The 25,541-nt window shown below is 35.1% G+C and overlaps 1 protein-coding gene and 2 long non-coding RNA genes across 6 annotated transcripts in view; 1 reads left to right on the forward strand and 2 right to left on the reverse strand.

Annotated features, from left to right (window-relative positions):
* Positions 1 to 1,603: 1,603 nt before the first annotated feature.
* Positions 1,604 to 25,541, reverse strand: part of LOC149782746 (uncharacterized) — a 130,464-nt gene continuing 106,526 nt past the window's right edge. For 2 of the 4 annotated variants that reach the window (XR_016414448.1, XR_016414449.1), the window contains 2 exons: positions 2,943 to 3,031; positions 1,604 to 1,688 (listed from right to left, as the gene is read on the reverse strand). This is a non-coding gene — a long non-coding RNA (uncharacterized LOC149782746). Of the gene's footprint in view, positions 1,689 to 2,900; positions 3,032 to 25,541 lie in introns of those variants that run through there. The other 2 variants (XR_016414447.1, XR_016414451.1) reach the window with 1 other exon arrangement.
* On the reverse strand, positions 5,003 to 12,140 carry LOC149782747 (uncharacterized). The gene is made up of 2 exons (XR_016414455.1): positions 11,770 to 12,140; positions 5,003 to 5,968 (listed from the first exon to the last, which is right to left on the reverse strand). It is a non-coding gene; the product is annotated as an uncharacterized LOC149782747 (long non-coding RNA).
* On the forward strand, positions 9,722 to 18,092 carry LOC149782748 (uncharacterized). The gene is made up of 4 exons (XM_089934242.1): positions 9,722 to 9,766; positions 15,140 to 15,253; positions 16,397 to 16,495; positions 17,070 to 18,092. The coding sequence occupies exons 2-4, from the start codon at positions 15,154 to 15,156 to the stop codon at positions 17,345 to 17,347; spliced, it is 477 nt and encodes a 158-aa protein (XP_089790368.1). The 5' UTR covers positions 9,722 to 9,766; positions 15,140 to 15,153; the 3' UTR covers positions 17,348 to 18,092.

Here is a 25,541-nt window from a genome sequence, read left to right on the forward strand (position 1 = left end):
TTGTAATTTTAGTCTCATTTAGGGGTGGCATTGCAGAAACCTATAAACCACTGGGCACCATTTTCTCCTCTAAAATTAGAATTCACTGGATTTTTTTTACTGCATATATTTTTAGATTTGAAGATATTGAATATTATGGCAGCCTTATCGATGTGAACACCAAGAAAGTTGAATAGTAAAAATATCGATTTCAAAAAAGACTATGATGTACTTGAAAAAAAACAAAACAAACAACAATATAATACATTTGAAAAAATGTTTATAATTCTGGCCCACATGCAGTATTCTCGTTTTTGCATCATTTTAACGTATTGGGATACCACGCAAGCACATTAGCACGCATGTCAAATATTAGAGTAAAAAAAAACACATTTAGTTATAATTTCGTACATAGTTGCAGCTAAAACGTATCTAAAAGTGAAGGAAACAAAATTAAAAACAACGTTATTCTTGTACTGGGAATCGGACGAAATGTTTCAGCTAACATCGTTATAGGTCATAAAAATAGTGCAAAAATGATGAAGGTCTGAGTCCATAATGGTGTATGCGCCACATATGTGGATCTTTGTGTAGCTACATCCATACATACATACATACATACATACATACATACATACATACATACATACATACATACAATTTAGAAAGATAGATATATAGATGCATTTAAAATGTACAGCAGAGTTTGACACCGGTTTTTATATTTACTCAAAATGTGTCAGTTAAATGTATATGAGTGGAAACGTGTTCTAATTAATTTCCAATATTAGATTCTCTCCTTGTATGTCCTGGTGTTAGTAATATTTCTTTGGGTTACCGCGACGGAGAAATTTTAAGAAGGTATTTGTCCTTTCAGTTATTCGATTTTAGTCACCGCTTGTTGTCTCCCTTTCTGCCTATCGTTCTTTGGAGTGTGTAGAGAGGAAATTCGATTCTTAAAATTCTGATTATTGTATCACTGAGGTGTGAAGTCGCATCGTCATTTAGAATTCAGATCCGTTGCTGTCATACATAGTCTATTATTAGAAGGCTCAAGGTTTTTCCCCTAGTAATTTTAGACTTAACGTCGTGCCAGAATGTTTATGAGAAATTTTGGATAAAGCAAGATAAAATGTTTTAGCACAGAAGTTACAAGTCAAATTTATACATATTTTACGCAAAACTATTACCTTTTAACTGTATTACTGTGTCAGAATGGTTGTTTTACAGTCAAAAGATTTTTTTTTCTAAGTTTGCAAATATTTAAACAATACAGATCCATGTCAGCTGTTGCGTTTTACAGGTCAATATCAGTGCTTTTATCACACACACATACACACACACAAACACACACATGGTATTTGAGAATTATTTTTCACTGTAATATATGAGGCAATGATTTTGTTGAAGAAAGAGTTTAGATAAATGTGATATTTGTTATTTAACATGGTGTCACTTTACAGGATTACACAGCGCAAGGTACAGATCACATCTATTCACTCAGATCGTTGCAACAAGAGAGAATGGATGTGGTCTTGTATATATATATATATATATATATATATATATATATATATATATATATATATATATATATATATATATATATCAAGCTATAGTTTAGATATGTGACGATTTTTTTCTTCTTAGCTGTATAAAGGAGTGGCGTCGCAAGGTCTTATACTAGGTACAGGTCCTGTCTCGATCATCTAAAATAAGAAATGTGCATGTAGTTATCAACTTTATTTATTTAGCTTTCTGAACTATTGTGTGTGTTAGCCGCGAACTTGACCACCTGACAAACATACAGCGGAATGATAAAATCTAGGATGCAATTTATATCATATATAAATTTTATTTTAAAGTATATTTTGCTCTGAGAACATATTTTTGTGCACGTTCAGGAAATCTTTCCATACATGCAAGTACGGTCAGAAGAAATCGTAGATCCTCAGAGAAGTTTTTCACGTTGTCACGTGGGGGATAAACGTTTTAGTAATCAGCTCCACACTTGGAATTTGGAAGTTAACATGTATTGATTATTTATTCGCAGGTTGTGATTGACTGTGATATTTTCTGAAGGCTGTGACTGACTGTGATATTTTCTAAAGCTGTTGATCATGACTAAAATTTATTATATCCTGCTGTGCATTGTTTTCATCTGGAGAAAAATACTTGCAGGTGAGTTCAGTTTTCCAAGGCTCTTCCTCCACCAGTTATACTGCCCGCCATGCATAACCTATCTTGTGCTGAAAAATGGCGTTAAACCCAACAACAACAACAACAACAACAACAATAGCAACATTAATCTTATGTAGTTTTTTTCTAATTCTTTGAGGTTCGTAGTAGACATTGAATTTCACCAATTATTATACTATTTAAATGCTTTCACAGTAATTAAGCATAAAACATGTTTTTATTGAGTCATTATATATTAGTTTTTTATATTACTGTTTTATATTTTTAAGACATTCACAGTCCATTATTCAAAAGCCTATACATGCGTTTCTTTTTTTTAAAAAAAAAACAGCTGATTTAATTTGTTCGCTACTTGTGCATTTCAGAAGATGTAACAAAGTGCAAGAGCGACGAATACTTCGACGATAAAACTGGAAACTGTGACAAATGTAAACCTATATGTGATATATCTGACTGTTCGCATGTCTGTCCTTGTAAGTATTATACTTTTCGTTATGATATAGAAATCATATAATACTTCTTAATAATAGAAATCGTCTTATATTTCACAATAATAGAAATCAAAGGATATTTCTCAATAATATAAATCATAGGATATTTTTCAATACATTCCTCTCCTGAAATAAATGTACAAAATTTCCAAGTGATTCAAGACCTTATACATTCTGCTCCTTTTGAAATCTTGATATTATACCGTAAATTTGTCTCTACAGCCATCTCCCTTTTTTGCAGTTTATACATCAACTATACCCGGATCTACTTACCCCCAATACGACTCTAGAATTGTTGGACTAATTACTGGATGTCTTGTGGGATTGTTTGTCATTCTGGCTACTCTGCTCTGGTACTGCTTCTACAAACGTCATTGTAAAATAAGGAATATCCAAACCAAAAACCTACCGGAGTCGAAAGAACCAGTACAAGCTACAGAGGATGTTCAAGAGAGACAGCTGCTAAATCCGGTCTAGTCTAGCCAATCATACATAGATTTAACCAACATGACTTATGCGTGGACTTCAACTTAAACCAGCAATCTTATTGGCTAAAATTAAGTCTCTTCGATCGACAAATCAAATGTTTTATATCTAAACTTAACTTAAGGACTTGTGTTAGCGAAATCAGTGCAAACTTTAGCCTTTTAAATGCGTTCCTTTTATCAACTTGCAATATTATTGTCTTTGTTTTGTGTAACGTACATTGTACCATTATAAGGAGAACAGGTCGGAAAGTTTCCCTTGGAAATCGATTTATAGTAAAAGTTGCTCAATAATCCCCATACGATATACCAGAATATTTAAATATTCACTGATGTTTAAAACTGTCTGTGATTCATGAGGATATATTAAGCTATCCAGCAGGTAAAAGCTGCCAGGGTCTGCAAACGTCGACGAGATTTGCGGAACGGAATACATTTTACACGGATTACAAGTGGGACTGGGTATTTGTCTGTGTTACAAGGACTCCGAGCACACCATTACACCCTCCTTACAATTAAATCATGGTTGAATACGCGTATCAATAAAACAAATCGATCATTGTCAAAGTTTTGTTTCCAAAAATTAGTTGAAGGGACATTGTAGATGAGCATGGTGTTGGATTCTTGGAGTTTCTCCCGAAAATGATCAATATTTCAAGGACGATAACTCTTACGGCACATAAACAATTGTACCTTCAGCTATTGTACAGCATTTCTTACGTGCCATTATAAAATAAACTTAATCTGCATTATGTACATGTGAAAGGTGGCACTACGTTATATCCCTTTATCTTTTCATATGCAAACTTTTCGTTCGTAATCTTAAAAAGCAGTAATGTTAATCCTTATGGAAATTCTATCATTTTAAGTGAATCAGACTGTACGCATTATGTTATTATTTATACAAATAATAAGAATGCATTATAACTATGATTGAATTTTTACATTTTTAAAACGTACTGACTTTATTCACAGTGTGATAAATGCAGACTTAATTGTACGTAAGGTGTGCATTTTACTCGTTAACTACTTCTTTACAGTATTTATGACGTCACATAACCACCGTTTTATGCATCATTGTACATGTGTTTAAACTTTTAATGTGTGTTTTGTACTTCATATACTTGAATATTGTGTGTATGGGGAGAGAGAGAGAGAGAGAGAGAGAGAGAGAGAGAGAGAGAGAGAGAGGATGCTATTGTGTTTACAACGAAGCATGGTAAATGAAATCGCTCGTCAAGTTTATCATTAAATAATGGGAGGCGACATTAATAAAATTTAATTAAAATGTCTAATTATTATTATCACCCTAGAAAAGGGATAGCTGCCTCTTCATTCAATGTCACTTTGATTTGTATTTCATACTTATAAATCTCAGGCATAATGCAAAACATTTATGGTTAAGTTACATCTTCAAAAAAAGCAGTGGCTAGTAACCGCCCGACCAATCACAGCAACTGCACTGGGCGGGTGGGGAGTTGGGGATGCAGACCCAGTATGGGGCCAACATTCTCATCAAACATATGTTTCTTTTTATTATGAGAGGGCCTCAGATTGAGTTTCTACGAGGGTGGGGGCCAGATATTTCGCAACGCCACTCTCAAAAGTGAATATAGTAGTTGTAATATGTGGTAGTTTTTAAATCTTGTATATGTGTCCATTATTTTTTCTCTTATTTGTTATATATTTATTCTAAATATCAATCTACTTATCCATATGATATAGTCAGATTTTATTACAATTATGCGAGTTTTGTTTATTTGAGAAAGAGAACAGGTGAGTCTTGTTTATTAGAGAAAGTAAACAGGTAGTAATGGATTCAGTTCTACAGAATAATTAAAAATGTCTGAAAATGCAAGAAATCGATTTATTTACTCACCAATCTGTAGACATATTCTTGATGCACAGACGTTTATGACAATTAATTTTTTCCACAAAAATAATGTATCCGTATAATTTATATACTTAAAATCCACATATGTATTCGTAGAACTATATATACTTAGAATCCACATATGTGTCCACAGAACTATATATACTTAGAATCCACATATGTGTCCATAGAACTATATATACTCAGAATCAACACATGTATCCGTAGAACTATATATACTTTGAATCCACATATGTATCCACAGAACTATATATACTTAGAATCCACATATGTGTCCATAGAACTATATATACTTAGAATCCGCACACGTATCCGTAGAACTATATGTACTTTGGATCCACATATGTATCCACAGAACTATATATATTTAGAATCCACATATGTGTATGTAGAAATATATATACTTAGAATCCACATATGTATTCATATAACTATATCTTGTATCCGCACAAGTATCTGCAAAACTATATATATTGTTACGAGTCTGTCTTAAAATAAACAATAGGAAGTGAAACTTGCAATTTAAGTAAAAACAAGTTGTTTATTTCTCTACAATACAAAGTGCACTTTCAATATTGTGAATTAAATTGCAAATAATCCTAAATGTCCTATCACAAGTCCAAATATACAGAACATTCCGAATGAATTCCAATAGACTTGAATGCCCTGATGCGCCACAAAAATGCAGTCCATAATGTCTTTGAATGAGTAACAATAATTCCAAAATAATGTGCTACTCCAGACTAAATGGGTGGTTAATAATTCCAATGAATAATTGAAAAAAAAAGTCCCTCTTAAATTATATACCGAATATTACTCTATTATGGGCATATACACAGAATAAAATAATCCACACCTTTGAATCAGTGGGATCCAAGCACACGAATTTTCAATTTGCTTGACCATTTGAATCCAAGACCCTGTAATATATAAAAAATTGTAAATAAGTCACTTTAAAACTTTTTAATATGGTTTATTTCAGAATGTATACTTATAAGCGAATATTGTATTAAAGATGAGTGAATACATTTTAGGAAATACAGTCACATGCGTATGTAAATCATACATGAATAAAAGTAATAGGACAACTAGTTCAGTGAAAAGTAATGATAATATTCTCTCTAGAACTTCAGTCACGGAACGGACGTGCCATATTACATGGCTGAACATTGGTGCAACTAAAAGAACATGAATGGAACAATCAGTAACGAGTGTGTGTGTGTGATTTGGATTTTTAACGTAGCTTTAACGATCTTTTAGTCATATCACTACGATGTCTGCAATGTGGCAGTTTACAGTGATGTCTAGCACTGGGGCATCATGCCGCAGACATGTAGCATGATGTCCCACACAGTCACATTATCATGACACCAGGTCTACCAGTCCTAACACTAACCTCTTAATGCTGAGCGTCAAGCGAGGCAGCTGTTAGCACAATTTTTGCAAGTCTTTGGTATGACTCGGCCGGGGATCAAACGCACGACCTCCCGCATCCGAAGCGGAGCTCTAACCACTAGGGCACCTGAGCGGTCTATGTGTTGATCGTTTCTTTGACGATCTATTTGTGCTCAACATATTTAATACTATTGTCAGTTCAGAACGTCTTTGCCTTGTCTTTTCCTGTCTTTTTCTGTCTTTGTGCGTCTTTGTGTTGTACTCGAACCATAAAATATCACTGATATACATGATATACATAATATACATATTTCTTAACTTAATTTTTAAAAAAAATGAAACTTAACAATAACAGGCATTTTTCAGAGAAGTAAAGTTTAAAACCTTCTTTGCGCGCTTCTCATTTCTCAATATTTACCACGTGTATTTTAAAATATTTGCCGCCACGGAATTTACTGCTTCAAAGTTCATTATTAAATGAGATTACACGTGTTAGAAATAATGATAAGAACATTCTATTTTTTTGACAAAAGACATTTTTGAATCCTTATAATAATTTATTACAACCGTGGGTGCAAAAAGACATTCAAAGTACAGAAAAAACAAACAGCAGTTGGACAATAGAAACATTAATATTTTATAAAATTGGAATCAATATTCAGTTCTTTCTCCTATTTACAGTTTAAAATTTCTATTTGTCGTCTTTGCCATGTCTTTGCCCTATTCCTGCGTGGTGTTTAGTAGGGCCATAGTTAAGGTGTAATGCCTTCGTGTCTTGCCGTTTAGAAGAGTTGTCATATTAAAGAGGGCAATATAAATAAAAACCTCAGTGCGCATTGCAGTTTAATCACGATTACTGAATGAAAGGCATCTAGTCCCAGATCCGTTAAGTGTAATACATAGTTGAGTTTCTTAGACGTTACTTTACGCTATGTTTACCTTGTGTTGCGTAACTGCTGCGTTCGGATGATTTGACGCTAAGGCCATGCTAGATATAGCCATGAGTTATGACCGTGTTTTGCAATACAACTGTTGCATTCCTTTACAACTATTGTAAATCACTGTGTCGTGATTCCTTGTGTTGCAAAAAAACATAACATCACCTGATAAACTGGCACCAACCAAAAATAAGTAAGGCCAAAATAGCTGCAGAGTTTTGCCTAGGTCCTGAAACAAGGACTTGAATTCTTAAGTATAAGAAAATGGGACTCTCTTGCAGAAAGATACAGTGTAATTTTTGAAGAACGCATTAAATAAAAACTACAAGGATGTCGATTTAGTTAATTCTGATTGAAATTGGAAGTTTCTGGGGACTTGGGTTGCCAGTTAAACTCGAGAGATGGGAGAAGGCTTAAGCCGATAGTGAGAAAATGTATTAACATGTTACCGAATCAAAACCCAGAATTATCTGTCGCGACAATTAAGGGCAGGATATAATATAAGTTTCGTTTAATCGTTTTGAATAACTACAATTGTAGATTCAGAAAAGCCATATGACTACACACATGCAGATGCAAGGACAGTCAACTTACATCACACACACACACACACACACACACACACACACACAAACACACACACACACACACACACACACACACACTGGCAAGATTAGATATGTGAATTGATGCATTAAAGAAACACGAGAGTTTTCGAAATATTACTTCTGTAGATGCATTTAGCCTTATCGATCGAATGAATAATTTTACCTAATATCGATTATTCGTAAACGTGAGTTGGACAGCAGGTTTATTTTTGCTGCCAGTGATGGTATTTGAGAAATGCAAGGAATATAAGGGTCAAATATGCATTTTTTTCTACGTAACATTACATATAGTTATTCTTTATTTAGTTCAAGTGAACTTTCGTTGCAAAATTACAATCTTATCACAACATCACCAATAACAGATTTTCATAAATTAACAAAATTCATTTGGAGCACATACTATTATTGAGTCTATGTGTAACAAGAATTCTAAGGTTTTAAAACTCGTATCACCGCGCTTAACATGTATGACCTCACCCTGACGTTTGAGACTCTTCAGTACGCATATCATGGTAAGAACTGTCTGACGTTTGAGACTCTTCAGTACGCATATCATGGTAAGAACTGTCTGACGTTTGAGACTCTTCAGTACGCATATCATGGTAAGAACTGTCTGACGTTTGAGACTCTTCAGTACGCATATCATGGTAAGAACTGTCTGACGTTTGAGACTCTTCAGTACGCATATCATGGTAAGAACTGTCTGACGTTTGAGACTCTTCAGTACGCATATCATGGTAAGAACTGTCTGACGTTTGAGACTCTTCAGTACCTATATCATGGTAAGAACTGTCACATGGGCATTTATGAGATAAATATATGCATTTTTTTCAAGCCCAATGAATTTGATCATGATTATATGGTGAGGATCTTAATGGATTTACAGACATGATCCTGGAGATAAGTCAAGTTGGGGGTAAAGATGGACCCAGAACCAATAGTAATTTGGTAATTTGGCAGACATGTGCGGGTATCGATCCCGCAAACCTTCGATTATGTTTCTGAAGCCCTACCAACTAAACTACCCGGCTACCCATTGATGTTAATAATTTGAAATCACAACTAATTACAGTTCCAAATCATACATCATTCTTTTAAATTTGAATAGATGTATTTTACAATATATGGCGAAGACGAATAAGCCATATGATATATGGAATTTAATTATACAAATGAGTGTCTGCTGTAGCTTGAGTTGTGACCGATATTATGGAAGAGCCAACAAGGCAATCATTTATATGGTAAACTAAATTTCAGACTGTAAGATATTTCACTAGAAATCGGGTATACGCTACTTTAAAAGCCACATGACTAACCGTCTAATCAGAGTGAGCATATACATACATACATACATACATACAGACAGACAGACAGACTTACAGTCACACGCATACATACATAGATGCATAGATACATACATACATACATGCATACATACTTACATACATACATAAATACATACATACATACATATGAAGGAGAACATTCACGATGATTATCTGATACATATATATATATATATATATATATATATATATATATATATATATATATATATATATATATATATATATATATATATATATATATATATATATATACCATCATAACATTCTAAATAAATCGCATCATATCACACTTTTATTTACAAGTCGGTTATTTTAAGAAAGATGAACATATTCCTGGTTAAAAATAGTACGGCCTTGGGCATGTCCCTAAAGTTATATATGGAACGGAAGACTGTGCGGGCATGGCATTGATCTAAAGTTGCGCAAAGGTAGGTTTTCATTATTAGAAAAGTATTTATTTTTTCAGGGTTAATATGAAAAGCAGTTTTGAAATTTGATATTTATGTTATCGTAACATAAAGGCAATATACTTTTATGTTGGCATTCAAACATCCCCATTAAAATATCACTTTCATTTTATCCTCCGAATTCAACCAATTAGGTGCAATATGCACACTGTTTAAACAGTGCGTCCATTCGACATATAAACATTCGTTAGTGCAGCCCTTTCTCTTGTATTTATTGTTGGTCTTGTATTTATTGTTGGTCTTGTCTCTGTTTTGTAACCGACTCCGACAATGAATCAGTGACTGTCGAGTGCGCTTAGCCTAGGTAAAAATTAGTTTTGAACTGTTCGTCGTCAGTTTTACGAGTTTACTTTTACTGTGTTATATTAAGTATACTCCGTTAGAATCTATCGATAGCACTTTTTGTTCTGTATGGTGTATATGCGTACGTTAAAATAATTTCTATTTGCTTTTGATTTTGTTAGAGGAATCTTGAGTATTGATTTTATCTTTCGACGAGCGATAAATTACTCGGTCGACAAGCTAGTGCATCTGCTACGCAAAAACTCCGGCTTTTTGCGACTACATTCGATCTGTTCTCGGTTGGCTCAGGGCCGACAAGAGGAGGGGGGGGGCAACCGGGAATATATCCCCGGGGCCCGGGCCCTTAAGGGAGCTTGGGCCGAACAACACTTTTTAATTTTATAAAAGAAATTTTTTGTTTAAACAAGAACGAGGAGAGGCTCGGGTGTTTCTTACCCCAGGGCCCGTGATCGCTCTCAACGGCCCTGGGTTGGCTGCGAATGTGGGAGGGGGATTTGAATTTAGTGGAGTTGGTATGGGGGTTTGGTGCCTACAGGCAAGGTGATGGGTGCGTAACTCGCTACAACGGGGTTAAATTCTCAGTAGGGGACGAATTATGATTCCCAAACCTGTATGTTAATATAATTTCTGTGTGTATATGAAATGATACTGAATGTTACACCAAAGCTTCATGTTTATGTATTAACTGCAGATATCTATTATATAATAAATATTCTGTTTTAACAAAGTTCAAAAGGTGTATAGATGTAACAGATATTTCATATGAATCAGAATACGATAATCAGAGGTCAGTAAAAAGAAAGGAAGAAAGAGGAACAATTGGATTATGAGTGAGAAGGTGTGGAGTCAGGACCGGCCATTACAGGCGGGAAACGTTTTCCTACAAACAGGATGCCACGATTATTGGCGCAGAATGCAAAGTTCGGTGGGGTGATTTCTGGTGGCATGGCGCCGCGGTTAAGGGGCGCGGAATTGGGGTGTCATTTTCCTTAGTTCGCACAGGGAGTCATTTCCCATAGGGACGACCCTGTGTGGATTATTCCCTTATTTCCGTAATTAAGTAAGTGGATAAATAATTGAATAAATAATTTTAAAAAATGTGAATTTCAAAGTAGATTATAACAATAAGAAATTGTGCCTGAGTGATTTGGATTTTTAACGTAGCTATAACAATTGTTCAGCCATAACGCTACGATGTCTGCACTGTCGTAGTTTATAGTTATGTCTGCCCAGTCACATTATCCTAATACACGGCCGTCCAGTCCTAACACTAACATCTTAATGCTAAGCGCCAAGCGAGGCAGCTGCTAGTACCATTTATATAAGTCTTTGATATGACTCTTCCGAGGTTCGAACCCGAGACCTTCCGCATCCTAATCGGCATAAAACGAAAATAACTACATCTGAGATAATCATAATTGTGATCACCATGCAAATAAGGGACCATTCATCGTGTAATTAAGATATATATTGGTAGAGATATTTTCCAAATTCAACATTTCTTTTAAACATGCTTGCAATCAGTCCTATCTTAAATCCTGTTTAGTCAATTTTAGAACTTCAGATAAAATTAAAAATTAAAACCCCGCTTGAACTTCGAAAGATTACAGTTTTAACTTAAAAATTATTTAAATTAAAATAATATTTTATTAATCATTTACCTCTTTCCAAAAATTACTGCATTTGTTGTTTGCTCTACTGATTACTGCTAACAAACTGCCCTGACCCAGACCTGCTGGTGCAATACGAGATAGCAGAACTTGGTCTTCGTATTTTGCAGTTGGACTTGACTTATAAGTGAGTTATGCGGTATCTTCGTCATCTTCTCCACATAATTCTGCATAAAGTTGCAATCAGTGAGATGAGATGGGATCCCCTCTTCTACGACCTCTATATAGGCTGGAAGAAAAACATCGACATATAACCCTTCCGTAAAATGCACGATTCTGATCCATTATAGTGTATTCTAACCTATCTACCTAGTCAGACCAAATTAAAAGAAACTAAACACACATCCCTACATTTCCACGAAACAGTTTCGAAGTTAATAGACAATACAAAAAGATAGGATTTCTTGTTTTCTGGTTTCAAATGAGATATCATAATTTCTATTAAAAAAATCCAGGATCGGCGTTCCACTTATACATCCTTTTGATTCCCGGTGCGTTATATCACCTATTGTGGTTTTGTTAATCTATTAGCTATAAATATGAATCCATTTTTTTATACAATACTTAATAAATACGATGGCCTGCAATTTTTAAAATATCGTTGTTTATTGTTCAATTGGCTGTAACATACATCCGGAGGGGCTATTCCTCTTGAAATCTCATCTTTAAAATAAATACCGGGTTTGACAGTGCTAGTACGTCGTTACATTAATACACTAATCGGTGCTACTGTGTCGTTACATTAATACGCTAATCGGTGCTACTGTGTCGTTACATTAATACGCTAATCGGTGCTACTGTGTCGTTACATTAATACGCTAATCGGTGCTACTGTGTCGTTACATTAATACGCTAATCGGTGCTACTGTGTTGTTACATTAATACGCTAATCGGTGCTACTGTGTCGTTACATTAATACGCTAATCGGTGATACTGGGTCGTTACATTAATACGCTAATCAGGATCAATTAAAAGAGTAGACAGTGTACTATAAAAAAGTGATTTAAGTCTTTCATTTGTTTTTCTTTACCAAAAGCTTGGCTAAACTGACATGTCTGAAACATGTCCAAGCTATTTTGAAGTAACCACAAGAAATGCATGTTGACCACCCCGGTGGTCTAAGTTGGTAGAGCGTCCACCTCGTATGAGGGAGGTTCACACCCCTGTCGAGTCAATATAAAGACAAAAATGGTACCAGCAGCTGCTTCGCTTGGCGCCCAGCATTAAGAGGTTAGTGTTAGCACTGGTCGGTCTAGTGTCAGGATAAATGTGACCGGGTGGGACATGATGCTATATATCTGCGGCATGAACTGCCACGCTGCAGACATCGTATCTATATAACAATAATTGTTAAAGCTACGCTAAAAATACACCCGCACACACATACACACATGAATACGCGTGATAGCTCGCGTAGATAAATTCAAACAAATGATTACTGATGTTACTCACAAGTGTTGAATTACCTTAGCAATATCTTTATGGGGTCAATTTAAAACAAAATATGGTTCTTCTGGAAATTTGTGTGAAGTTTTGGACACTAATCATAATAAAGTTATTTTTCTAGTGGATAGCGAAAGCTGATTAAATATTTTTTTTTACATATATGCATTTAATTACAACAATCTAACGTCGCTATTCGCATCAGTTAGAATTGTTTAAAGTGTTGAGTTTCTGATGCGTTCATTTGAAGTCTTACGGCTCAGTGTCATTATGCAATGATGAAAATGAGCGCATAAACTGAGAGGTAAATATTCTTTTGTATAACTCACATGTATATTCAAGAATAAAATTACCTGGGATTTATCGCTCTGGTGGCCTAAGTGATTAGAGCGTCCGCATCGGATGCTGGTAGTCGCGGGCTCGACCCCGGCAGATTCATAACAAAGACTTTTAAAAATGGTACTAGCAGCTGCCTCGCTTGGCGCTCAGCATTCTATCTCTGTGCCTCTGTCTGTCTGTCTGTCTGTCTGTCTGTCTCTCTCTCTCTCTCTCTCTCTCTCTCTCTCTCTCTCTCTCTCTCTATATATATATATATATATATATATAGAGAGAGAGAGAGAGAGAGAGAGAGAGAGAGAGAGAGAGAGAGAGATTGGATTCATATTGTTTTATGTATTTTATGCAAACAAGAAACATCCATGTTTCTTCCTTTCTTTTGCTATCGTTGTTCTTTAAATGCAGAATTATTATATGCTGTGTCTGTGCTGTATATATTAGTTTTATTTTATGCTATATACGGACTGTATATATTAGTTTTATTTTATGCTATATATGGACTGTTTATATTAGTCTTACTTTATGCTATATCCGGACTGTATATATTAGTCTTATTTTATGTTTGATCTGGACTGAATATATTGGTTTTATTGTATGCTGTATCTAGACTGTATATATTGGTTTTGCTGTATGCCGCATTTGGACTGTATATATTAGTCTTATTGTATGTTTGATCTGGATTGAATATATTGGTTTTATTGTATGCTGTATCTAGACTGTATATATTGGTTTTGCTGTATGCTGCATTTGGACTGTATATATTAGTCTTATTGTATGTTTGATCTGGATTGAATATATTGGTTTTATTGTACGCTGTATCTAGACTGTATATATTGGTTTTGCTGTATGCCGCATTTGGACTGTATATATTAGTCTTATTGTATGTTTGATCTGGATTGAATATATTGGTTTTATTGTACGCTGTATCTAGACTGTATATATTGGTTTTGTTGTATGCCGCATTTGGACTGGATATATTAGTCTTATTGTATGTTTGATCTAGATTGTATATATTAGTCTTATTTATGCTATATCTGGACTGTATATATTGGTTGTATTGTATGCTGTTTCTGGACTGTATATATTAGTCTTATTCTTAGCTATACATGGACACTATATATTAGTCTTATTTTATGTTATATCTGGACTGTATATATTAGTCTTATTTTATGTTATATCTGGACTGTATATATTAGTCTTATTTTATGTTATATCTAGACTGTATATACTAGTCTTATTTTATGTTTGATCTGGATTGAATATATTGGTTTTATTGTATGCTATATCCGGACTGTATATGTTAGTCTTATTTATGCTATATCTGGACTGTATATATTGGTCTTATTTTATGTTATGTCTGTGCTGTATATATTAGTCTTATTCTATTCTATACATGGACAGTATATATTAGTCTTATTTTATGCTGTATCTGGGCTGTATATATTAGTCCTATTTTATGCTATATCCGGACTGTATATGTTAGTCTTATTTATGATATATCTGGACTGTATATGTTAGTCTTTTTTATGCTGCATCAGGAATGTGCATAGTTTTATTCTTTGCATACATTTTCTATTGACAGGTTATGAATAAGTCATGCATGGCTGGTTGCCTCTGGGAAAAATATCCTATTTTCAGCAAATAGCAGTGTCATTGGGTTTGATCATAATAATTGTTTTGCCAAATGTTATTGCAGGTAAGCTGATTAAACAGTTTAGCTGCCTGATTTATTCAAGCTAAATACAGATATAGCCACTGAAACTTTAAGAAAAATCGAACTGTCTTACTCCGGTCCCACTTTAGTTACACTCCACAATTGCACTTAAGACATGAGTGAAACGGAGGCAATGTGCTTTCGAACAATTGAGTTAACAATGTTTAGTATGCTCTATTTGCTTCGTTAGCCAATTATATTTTATTAGCTGAAAAGAAATAATCAAATGAAGAGATAAATTAAAATTCTTTTGTATGAGAATATATATGTATATATAAAATCCAATTTATAAAGTACGCATCGGAAGAACAGCAATGTGACCAATAACTCGTAAAACATTGAAAGAAACACCACTGGACTGTCTTTCTATCTGATTATTGAAGTATCGGACCAGTAATTATTGTACAGCCTGAGAATGAATCTACGGGTGGGAGAATAAAAACCTCAGTACTACATATTTTGAGATGTACCCAATGGCTTGTACTTGGATTTTTTTCTTCCGTAATACAGTTCATAAACTTAAATTTATGTTCTATAAATGACAAAAAAATATTTACTTTCATTTTTATATGTTGTATTTAATTTCTTACTGACAAAATAGCATATATACTCTTAGTACGTGGCTATGTTAATGGGTATAGATCAGATAGTCCCTTTATATAGAGGAGCACAGGTTAAAAAATAATGCAGAGAAACACCTGTATTTCAAGGCTGAAAAAGTTCTCTAACCCTAATGAATGTACACATGTGTGATCTGTATGCCGCCCGATTACAGACACTTTATTAAGTTCTATGGGAACTGAATTTGCACTTCGACCCGTTGATGATACTTGTATGTTTGTAGATCATTTTTAACTCCCGAAAGCTTTGCACTACAGTATCATGGCTTTCTGTAAAGGTAACACCGTTCGTTCTATCTGACAACACACTCAGTTTACATACCATATAAGACTTACAGGATGGTGGTTTGCCGTAAACATTATACTTTACTGACCCACAACACATTCAGTTCACAGAATATGCTACCGTATCCTGGCTTGCTGTAAACATTACACGTTTTTCTCTGACACATATCATATTCTGTGCACATAGCATGTTAAATAATCTCATTTCTTTTATTTTCAGCAGCCTGTAAAGAAGACCAGTATTTTGATTCAAATACGGGAAATTGTGATCCCTGCGCCCCTCTCTGTGCGGTCACAAGTTGTTCTCATATATGTCCTTGTAAGTGTTTGCTCCCCAAAAAGATGAACCAAAAAAAAAAAAAAAAAAAATTAAAAAAAAACAAAACAAAACAAAACAAACGAAACATTAATGAAATGTTTGTGTTTAACTGCTCTCTCAGTAAGTGTTTTAGTCGGACTGTCGTTTCTCCGACATAGAATCATAGGTTCATATAATTTTGACAAATTGCCGATTTGCATCATGGGGGGTGGGGGTGGCGGCAAAACGTCAACACTATCTGATTTATTCTTGCAATTTAAACATATACCATCAGAAAGTTCCTTACTTTAATTTTAAACGTTTAGTGCCATTATTACTAAAATGAAAACACATTGCAGTCACACCAACCCACCCACCACAGTTTTTATACGCATATCATTTTAGCGACTGGTAAATTCAATGGGGGAAGCTTCTGTAATGAGAAATATCATTTTGTTGAAAACCAGATATACTCCTTCGTCACCGACAATGCATCTCTCTCTCTCTCTCTCTCTCTCTCTCTCTCTCTCTCTCGGTGTGCTTGTCTTGCATAGAATAGATGTAATATAATCTTTGAGATGTTTTGTCATTCCAGATTACCAGATACCACGTGTGTCAAGTCTAGTGCAATCCGATGCGTTGTATAGCAATTCCTCCCTAGGAAAAGGATATTTTGTGATGATAATAGCGATTTCTGTGATTGGTTCTGCAATATTTGGATTTACATTGTACAAACTATATGATGAAAAGAAATGTTGTTTCAAAGAGATTTGCGAATTGGGGGTAACGACTGATCCGATGCAAATCGCAGAGCCGGGTATTGACCTTGAGGAGGAACAAATCCCGATGAACACAAATATAGAACACGTATGATTGCTAGTGAAAACATTTGCTGCTCACCCCTCAAGGGATAAATCTCTTCTCTGTTATATATTATCAATTGTTAGGTTGTCCACACACAGCCGTTATAGTTAAGATATTTTGCATAAAATTGAGTTAAGCATTACCAGAAGTACATGCAGCTGTATAGTCGACAAAAATCACATCGATTACAGATTTCATTGTACATACATACATACATACATACATACATACATACAGCATTTGTGGTTTTTGTGGTATTATTTAACGATTGAGCAGGGGTTGAAAATAACATATACAATCGTTGTGATTGCAAAGTCAAAACCCTAGCGAAGTCTTAGTACCTACTGTTTCGTCCACTGACGTGATCGTTTTTGATACAGCATTTGGTTATCGAAATAACATACACTACGTTGTCTGTTGTACGTTACAGAAATTCCACGTAAAATAGTATATCCCACGTTTCCATAAGTCTGATTTCATTGTGTCCATGATACAAACACCATTTCTTGTTCTCCATACGTAAAGTACAAATAAAAAGATACAAATTAAATACGTGTAGTGTTGTGTGGTTGTGCTAATATTATTCATACATCTAGATTTCTCTTGTGAGATGCTTGGTATGGATTTTTAGAACATTAAAGCGTTCCCATAACCATATTTGAATATATAAGTGTTGCTGTCTACAAAAGTGGAGCAATGACAGTTGGGTCTTATCACTGATGTACACACACACACACACACACACACACACACACACACATTAATCTAATATTTTACTTACCTTTCGTAGTCTAATAATTCCGTATCCTAATTCTTTGTTCCTGATATACAGTACTCATATGAATAATGAATTAAATATGTGACAAAATAGGAAAGCTATATTAACTTCACCGAGTTTCCAAATTAGACCTATTTTCTCTTCTTCCGGCGTCCTTCCCAGAACCTTGGGGCCCTTGGAGGGAAGAGTGTGCAATACCTGTTATCATTTTGTACAAAATAGCTTTACTAAGAAATATTTATATATATATATATCGTAATATGAGATTGTACAAAATTACGTCAAACAGAAAAATGTACATAATTACGACATACAAAACACAAATGATATCAAGAAGGAAATTATTGCATATATACACTAAACAAAGCTCCTATTACCGGGCACAAACACCCAGGCACCGTTTATCGCTTTGTCATCTGAGAACCTTACTTTTGAATGGTTAGGTCGCTGTCATAAACAAATGCACTAAAAATTCACATAGCAAAATTACAATAAAATATATTAGCCGGGAATTAACCCGGGGTTTCCATGTGTGGAGCTATTTGTTTTGGTCTAGGGACATTCCCGGAAACTTGAGGCCCTTTTACGGAATAAAGTATTATCGTTTGGTGCAAAATAGCAGAAGTTTACAAATACGTTTTAATGTAATCTGTTATTGTACAAAATAACAATGTCTGATTTCAAATTGATCATCGTTGTCTAAAGGGCAATTACTGCAAAGAATCCCCCACATATACATTATCACTGGGCACATACTCATGGGTATCGTTTATCGTTTGTGACATACATACAAGATAGCCTTACGTTTGAAGTTGAATTCGTTGTCATTAATACAAGCAGTAAAACCTGCATATATGGAAGATTGGCCCCACAGTGTTGGAACCTGTGCACTCGGAATCTTATCGTTCCGATGTTAATGACATACGGTTGAAAACGAAACGACAAAATATCGTAATCAAGAAAAATATAAAACAAATCAATTGCATTAAATGACATTGAAAAATAAACAAACTTAAACGTATTAGCTCCAAAAACTGTGAACTCGCGAAGTTGTTGGGAGTAAGCTGAGAATTCGGGTGGTGGTGGAGGGAATGTAGTCTTAACTGAATGGTACTCTGATTACAGATGATTCGTTTGGCATGTGAAGGGCACACACACACACACACACACACACACACACACACACACACACACACAGAGTAGAAAATTCGAACCCTTTAGGAAGAAAAGCTCTTGTGAATACAAGTAAACATATTTTCCTTTAAGATAAAATAGAAAAGATTACAATGATGTCATCATTCTTTAAAAAGGTATAAAAATATATATAAAAATATGGTCTATCTTGGCATCCATTTTTCTACGGGAGACAGTGGTGTAGCTCCAGAGTAAGTTTTTCTTTCTACTTCTTTTTAGCTCTCTTTTCAGCTTGCTTTATGTTTCTGTCTTCCTCGGCTTTTTGAACGCCTTGTCTGACAGCTAGGCGCGAGGGGAAACGGTCGTTAGCACAGCTCTCCCAGTCGTTGACAATGATGTTGGTCGTCTTCATGTAATTCTTGAAAACAGCCTCGGGTATGCGGCCTGGGTCCATTCTCTTGACATGGCCGAGCCAGCGAAGGCGCTTCTCGCTAGGAATGGAGAACATACTGTTCATTTTGGCGCGTTCCAGAACCTCTGTGTTGGGTACTTTGTCCTGCCAATGGATGCGCAGAATGCGCCGCATGCATCTCAGGTGGAAGCTGTTGAGTTTCGTCTCGTGTGGTCCATGCTTAGCTGCCGTAAAGGAGTGAGCTGAGCACGCAGGCCTGGTAGACACGCAGTTTGGTCTTCTCAGTGAGGGTGGGATTGTTCCAGACCCTCTGATTAAGTCTGGCCATCATTGCCCGCTGCCTTGGAAATCCTACCGTTCACCTCAGAATCAATAGAGAGTGAGCTGGATATGGTGGACCCGAGATCCAGGATTATTTGGGATTTAATTCGCAATGCCGTAAGTTCTATTCTATATTTTCACTGTCAATTCTCTGGAAATAAATTATGTGTTGCATTGTACAAACTTGGTTGCTTCTCCCTATTTTCTATTATTTGTTTTAAGTGAAATTTCTTCAAATTTTATTTATGGCTGTAAGTTATAATGATTTTCGTAATTGACACGTGCATAAGTTTTATTTTAAGATATTAAGATATTTAAAGCCTAAAATTGCATATGGTCTATAAATGGTTCCTCACCTACATCTTTATAGTTGTTAATAATCAAAATATTTGTAAATATGTTGACAAGTTCTGGGCTGCTATTGCATTCAACAGATCGGTAAGGTGGGTTCCTTGAAGAATTAAGTTATTTCCTGTTGGGTGGGTTAGATTATCAGGGTTGTTTTGCTATTTAGGAGATTTGCAATTGGTCATGATGTAGTAGTGACAATATGCGTGTTTTCGCCTTTCGCCTGTATATTAGTGGTCAGATTTCTTATTCATATTTCTTGTTTTCATGTTGTAACATCAAGTCTACAGTGGTATTTTTGTGTTGTATTTAAATATTGTTTGAGAGAAAACATTTGTTTAGCTTGTTCAGTGGAAAAAGACAGTGATCATAGGCCTTTGGTTTTATTTTGAGACTAATTTGAATTATTTAACGGAGTCCTGGACCGCTCCGTTATTACACGCCAGGACTGTTGGTGGACAAGTATACTTGTAGATCTGAAACTTTTACTGAACATTTCATTCTTCTGGGCATTAGTAAAAGTTTTGCAGGATTGCTTTGGATTCAGTTCATACGCTCCTCTTAACTTTTCTTTGTTTAAACTTTGATAATTAAATAGTTTGCTAAGATTTACAAAACGTTTTGGCTTTGCTTCTTTCTGATTCTTAGTTCATGGCCACAGTGTCATAGCAGAAAGTGGGGGCTCGTCCGTGATAAGAATTTCTTCAAAGTATTTCAGTAAACTTCGTTTCTGAAATTTAAATTCATTTTCGTTCTGAAATTTATTTGTCTCTGGTTTTTCACTTTCTTGGTGAAACAAGCAAGCTTTCATATGGTCATCTAGGGTGGAACATATTGTTTCAGATCCGACCGATGAAGGGTTTGAGTGTTAAGGAAAGATGAATTGTTGGAGCGTGCTAACCGCTATTCACTTTCGGACATACAATCGCCGTTGTTAACCTATCAAACTGAATACATGTTGGTCAAGTATTTGGTGGAAAAGACAATATTTGATGGAAATTATTTAGGATTAATTAGTTTATATTTAGCTCTAAAATGAAATTAACAGAACTGAAACTGAAAAACCAGTGGGAAGGAAAATTAAGAAATCTTCAGCTTTAAGAAGTGGAGATGAAAATGTAAAATCCAAATGATGAAAGAGTAAGAGAAAGAGAATTTCAAATTAGGAAGGAATAAAGAGAAAGTTGAAGCAGCAAATGCAAGCCCAATAAGAAGAAAAAAAGATGCAGATAAAATTGCAGATGCCAAGAGATGCAGTTGAAATTGCAAATGCACAAAGAGGAAAGAGAACTTGAGATGGAAGAGTGTAAAATGCAGATGAAGACACATAAGGAAGAAAGAATTCATATGAAATTACAAACACAATAAGAAAAAAAAAGAGATGGAACAGTAAATGAAATTAAACGATTTAGAACTGACATACAATATACACCTCAAGAGCGTTCAGTTTCTGATGTTACCAAAAATATAAAATTAGTACCCCATTTGAAAGAAAGAGATGTTGATCAATATTTTGCATATTTCGAAACATTAGCCGAGATTTTTAAATGGCCAAGAGAGCATTGTAATTTGTTAATACGAAATGTAGTTATTGGCAAAGCTCGTGAGATATATTCTTCACTGTCAGAAGAGGCAGCTGCTGATCAGGATGGTCAAGGAATGTATCTTGAGGGGTTAGGGTACATTGACAGTGGTTTGGGAATTGAAAAAAGAAAAGAAAATACCCAAACTCTTGTTGAATTTGTTATGGCAATATAAAAACTATATGACAGGTAGTGTACATCTAAAAAGACTGACACAGATTATGACAAACTTAGACTACTTATATTTATTAACAGTTCAAGAACTGTGTTAATATAAAATCAAGATTTACCTTGATGAATGCTAGGTGGACACTTTAGAAAACACAGCTCGTACACCTTACGACTATTTCTTGACTCACTATGTTCAATTAAAATGTTTACCTCTCAGCAGATTATTAGAAAAAAGCAACCTCAGTCTCAAGCAAGTACTTGCAAATTTCGATCTGGCTCAACTTATAAGAATCAAATTTCTCATAAGACTGATCAGAAATTCTTATCTCTTCCACCGTGCGATTATTGCAAGAAAATAAGGCACGTTATTTATTATTGCATTAAACTAAAAAATAAGCAAGAGAGTAAGAACAGAGCTGTTTTTCGATGTTTTCCTGAAATCTGCTGTTGATGCAGAACTAGTAACTTACAGTCATGTTGTGTATATAAGTACACGACAGGTGGTGCTATTTAGAACAAATACCGAACACTTCTAATACTGCGAAACCATGGATATTGTATGATGCTACCATACATATTACCTTAATAAATATACATATACGTTAGTATGTTATATAGAAACATTCAAATTTGTGTTCACAAAAAGAAAACACCATATAAGATAGGACCTTTATGTTGTGCTGTACGGTATAGATTTATGTGAAGCCATAGAGTTAATAAGAAATACAGTTCTGCAAGTCAGCTTCGGAGATTAAATTTTCGCCTATAATTTTTATCTTAGGCTGCATAATTTATTCTACATGGCTCAGGAAAACCACTTGACCGGGTAAAATTGGCTGGGCCAAGTAAGGCGTTAATAGATGGTGTGTATTCGCACCTTAAGATTAAATCTGAATCCATAACAATCGCAGAAGTTTAATATCACTTAACGTTTGGCATGCGTCAGTTGCAAATAACATATGCCTAATTTGCTTAATTGTTGTCCAGGTTGATTAGGTTGCGACTTCGTTCTTTTTATGCACAGGTGCATAATTTACGCTTAAATCGTTGAACATCATGCACATATTATATTGCAGATTCACGCATATTTGGTTGTATTAAAAGGGGCACTTTTCAGAAATTTAGGCATTTTTAATTTGGTCAAGCAATATTACACCTGTCCCATGTGACCGGTATTTTCAGGACAGGAGATTTATTGATACATTGTCATTCTCAGGTGAATATTCCAGCATATATTTCTATAAGCATCTAATTACGTTCACTAGAAAATGTTGCCTTCTTACATTGCAAATGAGTATGTTAATGGTCTCGGCCGATTCCATCCAACCTTCACACAATACATGCTTATGTAATCTATTTGAAACAGAAAATATCGAAACCGAGAGGTCAAATTGTATTTGGGATAATGACCTAGTAATGTTCCAATTATTTTAGTGTATGTGCGTGTGTGTAATTTGGATTTTTGACGTAGCTTTGAAAATGTTTTAGTCATATCGCTATTATGTCGACAGTGTAGTAGTTTATAGTGATATCTAGCACTGGGGCATCATGCTGCAGACATGTAGCATCATGTCCTATCCAGTCACATTATCCTGACACCGGGCCGACCAGACCTAACCTCATAATGCTGAATTCCAAGCGAGTTAAATGCAAGCACCACTTTTAAGTTCTTTGGTATGACTCGCTCGTTGTTCAAACACGCGACTTTCTGAATCCCAGGCGGACGCGCTAACATATTAGTCCACCGGAGCAGTCAGTTCTTTTGGTATATCAGGAATCTTCATTTTCATAACGCCGTTGTGCATCTATCTAACATGGTGGCTTGACCAAAATGGATAATTTAGTACAAAGGTTCATGAAATTTTAGACTATTGGATTTCTTCTTTCAGATATAAATCACGGACATCTTTCTTGTGAAAAGTTATTACATTCTTGTATAAATGTCTGATGGCATCTTTACTTTGGCGTGACAATGTAACGTTAAAACTGCATAGACTTTAAATAAAATGTCGATGATCTGTTCAAGCTTAGCAATGTCATTAAGATGCTTGAACACCTCATTGAAAATGAAACTTACAACACCCAGATTACTGAAAGGTTTCACTATGAACGTGAATACCACCAACACAGCAAGGGCTATGTGTGTAACTGCAATTTCTCTTGTTACATTCCCAGTCTCTGGGTATATGTTTACATAACGAGCCATGTATTAGAACATACTATTTTCATGATTTTGACCCATTTTAGTATCAAGCTAGCATTGGGGACAGGTTGTTCTCTAGTGAAATAATAAGCAGTGCTGTGCGTTGAGTGTCATGAGGACAATGACAAGAAAACGCTTGAAACTCGCTCGTCCCGGGGACATGTGCTTGCGTTTGTTTGGTTTGTTTCAAGCCCTGCTCCTAGAGCTGATTGTTTGCGTTTATGGGTCTTTTTATTCTGAGTAATTTTACTGGAATTTGGTCCATTTTCCTCTTATTTAAATTACAATCTTCAAAGTAATTGTCAGCGCCCTATGTGTGAAGTATCTCTGATTTTGTTCAGTATATAATGTTGAAAATTGCAAGTTTTAAGGATTTCATTCTTTAGGAGAAGCATGATTGGTTGGCTCTATTGTTACATAGACTTTTTACATAGCCGATGACTTGAAAAGTGTACTTTAATCTACCCAGGCCTTAGCCAAAGCTAATTTTAGTGCTACCTCAATGAACATTTCGATATTGGTCATGATAACGTTCTTGGAGTTTGATTTCATGCATGAAACTGCTTGATGACTCTAATTCCTAAATTAAAACTGTCTCATCAGTAAAATTTTGCGAAAATCGCACGTTTTGGAGCTCGTAACCTTAGTTTGGTACAACGCAGAAAAGTAAATGATGGCTTGAAGAATAGAAAAATATCTCAGCAGTAAACCAAGTCATATAATATGGTCGTGTGCTTTAAATACGGAAATAGCAGAAGGAAATCGAGGGTCATGGGTGGAACGAAGTATCTGGAAGTTACGTACCTTCTCTCTTATATATTATGATAGAGAGGGTCCTATGTCAGAACGGGTCGTGGGGGAAATCTAAAGTATTTTGTCACTCTTTGTGATTTTTTCACTCAGATGACTGTTTTTTTTTTTTGTTTTTTTTTCTCAACATCAAGCTCAGCGGCGAGCACCTGTGATTAAACTTACTCTTCGGCACAACACGTTCACCTGCAACCCCTATTCGTAAATTCACCATATTTTCAATGGCTGATCATATAAGTAGCCTAAGAAACCGGTAGGATGGGGTTGACCTAATCTGCCACACTAAATAATATTGTTGTCATTTTGTGAACTATCTGACCTCGTCTAAAAACAATGCGAGTCCGATTCAGCAATGCAATCGTAGCGGATTCATCGTTGTTGTCATGGAAATTAGGGGGAAATAACTCTAAAGAGATGTGACCGGAGTCTGGTCAAATTTCTTC

The sequence above is a fragment of the Sinohyriopsis cumingii genome, chromosome 15 (genome assembly GCF_028554795.1).
Source record: "Sinohyriopsis cumingii isolate HCF-2022 chromosome 15, ASM2855479v2, whole genome shotgun sequence".
Taxonomy (NCBI): domain Eukaryota; kingdom Metazoa; phylum Mollusca; class Bivalvia; order Unionida; family Unionidae; genus Sinohyriopsis; species Sinohyriopsis cumingii.